This window comes from Phalacrocorax aristotelis, chromosome 3 (assembly GCF_949628215.1).
Source record: "Phalacrocorax aristotelis chromosome 3, bGulAri2.1, whole genome shotgun sequence".
Lineage (NCBI taxonomy): Eukaryota > Metazoa > Chordata > Aves > Suliformes > Phalacrocoracidae > Phalacrocorax > Phalacrocorax aristotelis.
Genome location: NC_134278.1, coordinates 10,386,853 through 10,394,082, shown reverse-complemented (window position 1 = coordinate 10,394,082; position 7,230 = coordinate 10,386,853). Strand labels below are relative to the sequence as shown.

The following is a 7,230-nucleotide window of genomic DNA, read 5'->3' as shown; positions in this document are numbered from 1 at the left end:
TGGAAAATAAGGCTAAAATTTGCTGGAACCTGAAAGAAAGACAAACCACCAAACAAACAACAGGAAAAGCCATGGAAATTGAAGTTACACCTGGTTGTACGTGCTTCTGGGACATACCTCTGCACATGTGCAAACGTACACACCCCTTCCTATGTCAAAACATTGCCAGAGTTTCACAGGGGTGCTTGAGAACACCTCTCTGGTGTGGGGATTTAACAACAGCTACGTTCCAGCAAGATCTCATTTTTGAGAGCGATGTTCTGCTTCCAGGCCCTCCCAAAACCAACTGTGGGATGACTGCAAGATGGCTGTCACATCGATTACAGGATTGAGAGCTTTAATCCAATTGGCGGCAACGCTGCTATGAGACTTGGAAATCTCCCCTAACCTCTAACCACAGTTTAGTGTGCAAACTATTGTGTTTGCTCTTGGGAAGCTTCACTCTTGCCAAAGAGAACCAATATTTATGCTATTTGGCGTATTTATTATTCAGTTAACCCATTCCTGATAAGTAAATCCTTTTTTAGAATTTATAACCCTCCCAAGAACTATGGGTGATGGACAGAAATAAACAGCCATGAGGGGGAAAAAAAAGTAAACAAAACTTTAAATCTCTCTTCTCCCATAACTTTTATAATTTCTTCTATTGTCCTTTGTTTCACAGGGCTATTTGTCATGATGAAGGGAAGCAAGAACCAGTGTCTGAGAAATCTGGTTGTGCTTAAACATTTGTGAAATTCAGGGAAACGAGTTGTGCAAGCTGACATCAAATAAAGATCAGATGACCCATAGGCTTCAGTTTCCTTGAGAATGAAGGTGAAAGAGCTCTGCAGTCATCTTCTTTATTTACTGGGATACTCAGTAGGACATGTGAACAGGGATTTTTATACTTCTGGTTCCCCCAGGCACAGTGACATACACAGATTACTTCTCTTTAGGATGAAAACTCCTTGTTTTACGGTTCATAGTGGACTAATTCATCCCTTTATCTGAGAGTTACAGCTATATTTGTGATGGCTGACACCTCTAAAGAGAAAATGGATTTACCTTGCTTGCTAAGAGATGCCCACTCTCTGCTGACAGCTGGATAGGGCTGTACACACCACTGTGCTTGTCAGATTCTGATTTTGGGGTTAATGTAGCTCATCTGAGAAAAACCATTACTGGCAGACTTACTCAGCTGATATTATTATCTGGCAGTAGGGATATCAAAGTTGTATAGCCCAACTTGCTCTGAGAGCTCACTAGATTGGTGTGGACTGGCTTGGAGGAGGGAGCATTATTGCCGTTCAGCACGGACACCGGGCTCTCCCACTTCCAGGACCCGAGCTAGCATCTTTGCGTGGTGCTGCTCTGCACTGTAAATGATATGTATCTGCTGCCACAAAACTTACTCGGGTACTTTTAAACTCGTGCTCCATTTCTTCACGTATGGAACGAATCACACCATGGGATGAGAGCAGGCACTCTGGTTTCCCATAATGAACAAGCAACAACCATATTACGGAGTGAACTTATTGTATCAAAACAGACACGTACACAAAACTTCTAGTGTCGTTTGTTAAAGAGTTTATTCTCAAAGAGGCAACATTACTTCAGTCTGAGCATGCCTTTCTCAAGGACCGTCTATAGGGTTCCAACAGCTGAAAATAAACCATAACAGGTCCACACATTTTCCACTCAAAAGTAGTCCTATTTTGTGAGTGAATTCTTCAACATTACTTAAATTAATCTTTAAATTGAGAATTCATTTAAATGAAGTCTAGGCTTCAGCCTAGGAGACTGAGGGGAAAACCTTTTGACTCCCATCATACACAGTGATGTCAGTGAAACTTTGACAGCTAACTAAACTCGTGATAAGTAAAAGTTAGACAATTTTATGTGAAATCAGAAATATCATGGGGAAACAGGTAAAAACCCCATGTTTTTCTGAATCATAAATTAGCCAGTAGAAAGAAAACCCATCTAAAATTCTTGGCATAGTTTTCTGAAAATTGATACATGCATAAATTTATTTTTCTTACCAGAACACTGGTATTATCTGCAGTTTTCCAGGAGTCGTATTTCTATATCTTTTTATTTTTCTATGTTCTTTTTCACGTTTTGATGTTATTTCCAGAATTTTTTTTTTTTTCATATTTTTGCACATGCTCTTTTCCTCTTCATTTTCTCCCAAACTTATCTAAGAAGGTATTTCTATGCTGAGAAATAGATGTGTTTCCAAGTCTTTCTTCAACTGGCTTATGAACGTGACCTTCATCTTAATACCTGTTTATTCTATGCATTCCATAGCTTTTATGACTATTTACAATCTGTATTGCACGTTATTGGCTTGATCCAACATACAGTGAAAGCAAAGCAAAGACTTCCCATTGACCTTGACAATTGTTGGATTAAGCCCTATGGTCCAAGTAAAAGTAGCTGTAATGAATGACACAAAAATGTAATAAAGAACTCATTTATTGGCCCATTAAGCTTATTAAAACAACCTAGTATAGATTATTCAGTTTTCGTTTATAAATTCAGATTCAAACAGTACCTATGTGAAGCTCCAGTATGCTGATTGCTGTTATTTTTAAATACATTCTGGTACAAACTTATTACTTCTCCTCTTCTGGGTGTCCATTCAGGTCTTCATGCGCTGCTGTAAGTTTTCCATAATCTGCTGAAGACTCAGTTGCTCAGTGGCAAGTTGTTCATCAATGAACCCTTGCATTTCTTTCCATTTCCTGGAGCCTTGCTCAATGCCTTGCTGAATCAGTGTATGTGTTAGTTCCACTTTTTTTCTGAGGGCCTCTCTGCTTTTTTGGGGCATTTGGTAAATGGTCTGCCAGTCAACTGGCTTGGGCACATCTATTCTAAGCTCTCCTTGACGAACAGCTATATATGGCTTTATGCTTTCAGCTGTTATTTGCTCAAACCAATGAAGCAGCTCTGAGATATACTGCAGGAAAGCAGAGTAATTTTCTATAGTTAGATCGATTAACCTTTTGGCCTCACCGATTAGCTTTTCTTGGGAATGACTGAGCTGCCCATAGATCTCCTGGAGTTTTTCTCTGACTTGCTTGTTGTGTTCATTGATTTTCCTCTTCGCAACTGCAGACCAGTATTGGATTTTTTCCTGAGCAGCAGCAGAGAGTTCCATGACCTTCTGTTTTCCTTTTCCTTCAATGTCAGTTATAAGGTCATAATATTCCTGGCTGTAGTTTTCCAGCAATTCTCTTACTTGGTCTGTCAGGCGTGTAACAGAGTCAGCAAGATCTCCAACATACTTGTGCCAGTCCACTAGCGTATCTATCAGTTTCTTCAGCCATCCTAGTACCTTGTCTTCCACCTCATAGTATTTCACTGACCATCCAAGTGTAGTTGGATCAAAATATTCCTCCCGCAATGCCTTTACATAGAGGAGCAGCTGGTGCAGCTTTTCTGAAAGGTCCTGGAATGCCTTCTGGCTAAAATCTTTGAACTGAGAAATGTATTTTTTAACATCTTCTGCCAAGGATCTCAGTTTCTGTGCATAGTCTGAAGCCATTGCATTTTTGTACAGGTGTTGCATTTGGACTTTGACATCTTCAAAATTTTTGGATTGCAAGCTTCTAACCGTTTCTTCTACCTTCTGGAAAACTTGTTGCACTACTTGTTTCAGTTGCTTAAGCCTTCCTGCAAAGTCAGCTTCCTGGAGAGCAGCAAATGTCTGCCTGATTTTTTCCTGCAAACGTTTCAGCATCTTTTTAATTTGATCAAGTGCATTACGACCTCTAAGAATTGTTTCAGAAGCAGGAACTCTAACTTCCAGTTCATTGATAGCTGCAATCAAGGCATCGAAGTACTCCTGAAGTTTTGAAAGGCATAAATCGGCATTTTTTGCTACCTTCTCTGTAGTCATAAGGTATATTTCTTCACCGCTGTACTTTTCAGACAGCCCAGGCACCTGGAACTTTGTGGTCTTCAGGAATTCAATGGCTGAGTCAATTAGATGTTTTATTCTCTTGTGATACTCTTCTATTATGTCAATTGTAGCGTCCAAAAGCTTTGCTTTTAATCTTTGATAGTCCAACTGTTCAGCTTGATCTGCTGCTTTTTGATATAGCTGTTTAGCTTTGACCTTCATCTCCTGATATTTGCCAGAGGCCTCATTGGCAGCTGTGTGAAGCTGAGCATCTATTTGATCTATTTGTTTTACAGCAAATGAGTACGCTTTGTCAGCATTATTCTGCATGATACTCTTCATCTTTAAGGTGGCAGCACTGATTTCCAGTCCCATATGCTCTTTATGATACCGATTAACATACCTATAGACTACATTTGTCATTTTAGGTACTTTTTCTTTTAGACCCAACAGCAAGTCTTTGGCAGCATCCTCTTTCCAGTTGAATTTCATTTGAATCAGGTCAGGTTTCTTGAAGGATATCTCACTTTTTAATATGTCAATGTCCTTCTGAGGAGCAGACTGAAAGTATAGAACAGGATAAGAAAAATGTAGCTTATATATGGAACAAATCCAATATTATTTATAGTGTATTTCAACACTCTAATTTTTCACCTTTCATTTTATTACATATTAGGACAAATACACTACATTTTTTTGTCTACTGTGTGTTTGCTTTCATCTTGAAAGGTTATTTTGGAAGAAATTATACTGCATCAAGCTACATTGTGCCTCTTCAAACAGCAGGACTAGAACATAATTTAGTCTGGTCTTTTTAAAAATTTGACTGCAAATAAGATTTTTGCTTCCTTTGTATTAAATGCCTACCATGTCTCATAAGGCATGTGAATTACTGAGGAAAATGAGCCTTCTGCTCATTCTTGAAATAATTTAAAGTGATTTCAAAAAGCATTGTCTTCATATGAAAATATTAGAGGATTTAATTTTGTAATCATTTAAAACAATGAAACAATTTAGACAGTTACTTAAGAGTAATTAAAGATCCTCAAATGAGAATCTTTTTACATAAACAAAGTTTCTAGTTTTCGGTAGTAGATAGTGAATTATGAGCTGCTTGTGATTCCCAAATTAGTATATCATTTTGGAAGGCAAGATTTAGAGTTTGAAATTTTCGTAGTATGTCAATAATAACAGTATGTTTTGTTAGCAAATCTAGTAAGAATGTAATTCTCATAACGTACTGTGATTTATTAATTGATTAAAAAAGACACTCTACAGATGTTCTGACCTCTTCCAGTGGCCTGATACCTATAATGGCCACTTCCGTAGTAGTTACAAGTAGCTTGATGGGTATACACTCAACCTGATGGGTGACTTTGTACTTTTTTTTGCTTTCATTGGGTGTGCCTTCTTGATCAAAGAGAGGGCAAAATTAACTGTGTGGAGGAGCTGAAACAGCCTCTTCACACAGATGCTACTTTTAGTACTGGAAAGGCCAGTGCAGGAAAAAAAACCTGCTAACACACTTTTTCTTTGGACAAAGGGTGGTTAACTTATGTCTTACCATAAACATACACAAACTTTAAAATGTAACTTTTCCTCTGACCACACCCAACCTTTTTGCTTTTGATTGTTCATATCAAGCTTACCCGATTTCGGTAGTAAACTTTTGCTGTGAGAATGTCAGTGTCCTTTTCAATGACATAGCCCAAGGTCCCAGCAGAGGGTGAAGACACTGAGCCGGATAAGCTCTTGTCAGTCTTTTGATAACGCATATGAACGTCTGTAAAAGTTGGGCTGATGATGTCTAGTGATGCAGTGTTGTCCATGACTCTACAACAGTGAATACACAGCTATGAAGGAATGCACAAAGCACAGGCCAATGCAGTATGTCTAAATACATTACCACCTATTATTTTATATATATGTGTATATATATGTAAACAATGTCTTTGTCATCAAAAGAAAATGTAGAGTTTTACTATCCACATTTCTTAGGATTTAGCCTAACATTCAAAACTCCACATCACCCCAGTTTTCCTGTTGTAGGTAAAACTAGATTGAGCTCTGTTGAGACTTTGCATTAAATTAGGGCAGCAAAACAAAACCTGTGACTGTACCACTGTCAGCTTTCTATAGAATTCTACAAGCTGACTGCAATTTTTTCCATCAATACAAGTATAAGCAGTACTTTTTATCTGCATTTGTACTTGCCTTCACAGACACCGTCCCTTGGATATATCAAAACAACACTTGCAGAGCAAAACAGGCAGTTAGAAGGCCAGCTCTGCAAACCCTAGTACTGGTACTTGTTAATAACAATTACTTTAATGGCTTATGGTAAAAGAGGGATGCAGTGGAAAAAAAAAACGCAAACTATGTTGATGGTCAGATCTAGAACGGCTCTGACTATAAAACACTGTGTTTATATATCAGCAGTTTTCTGAAATGGGGCTGCTGAGAAGAGCTATTCTAGAAGTGCTGAGAGGGAACAGCTTTCCAGCTATCTCAAGAGGGAAAAAGGCACAGCCAGTAATGACAGAGTAGCTACACAGGTTCTTATCAATTGCAGCAAAGCACTCCGGGGCACTAGAGATCAAAGCAACAACACATCATTGGCAATTTTGTCTATTATATATTATGTTATTAGAGCAAATCTTTACCTAATTCCCGAAATAGTAAGATCTTCCTTGTAGTTTGCGCTCATGTCACGATGTGAAAAGCTGCCAGTTGTCTTCATTACTAACATGCCTTCTTCATATTTGTAGTTTGAAACAACTGTGAAAAAGATTTCAACTGTGTGTATTTCCAGAATTTACCAGCAAGCAATACAAAATACATATCCAGTTGCATGTTAGATGGCCAGTTGTGGGGTGTCTCAGTAGTATGTAAAATTATTCATCAAGAAACTGAATGCCCATAAGGCCTCAAATAAAGAGATATAAAAATATCTGTTCAACTGGAGTATTTTAAAATTAAATTTTTCTCTGTATTTAGAACAACATGGATATAACAGTTTGTATTCATGCAGATCATAAATGGGAATTCTAATTTCTTGAGAATTTAGAATTTTATTCTGATGATTATTTTTAGTATTATTATCAAGTCTAGAACTCAGGGCTATATGGGACTCCAGATTTCTCTGAGTTGAAGTAATTTCTGAAATCAAATATGCTTAATTCCTAAGGAAGAAAATAGGTATTTCTTTATCTCAACTGAATCAGATAAAAAGTCAGCCTGAATTCTCTCCTTTACATGTATTATTGTAAGTAATGGGGGAATGTTATGTTTTTCACAATTTAAAGTGAGAAACTGCTACACAGAAAAGAGATCTTTTCCAT

At 37.7% G+C, this 7,230-nt stretch overlaps 1 protein-coding gene across 2 annotated transcripts in view; it reads right to left on the bottom strand.

Moving 5' to 3' along the window:
• Window positions 1-1,552: 1,552 nt before the first annotated feature.
• APOB (apolipoprotein B) overlaps window positions 1,553-7,230 on the bottom strand; it is a 37,775-nt gene continuing 32,097 nt past the window's right edge. For both annotated transcript variants that reach the window (XM_075086715.1, XM_075086716.1), the window contains exons 27-29: window positions 6,553-6,667; window positions 5,539-5,722; window positions 1,553-4,450 (exon numbers count right to left, since the gene is read on the bottom strand). In XM_075086715.1, coding sequence (XP_074942816.1) covers window positions 2,627-4,450; window positions 5,539-5,722; window positions 6,553-6,667 — 2,123 coding nt within the window. In that variant the 3' untranslated portion in view covers window positions 1,553-2,626. The remainder of the gene's footprint in view (window positions 4,451-5,538; window positions 5,723-6,552; window positions 6,668-7,230) is intronic.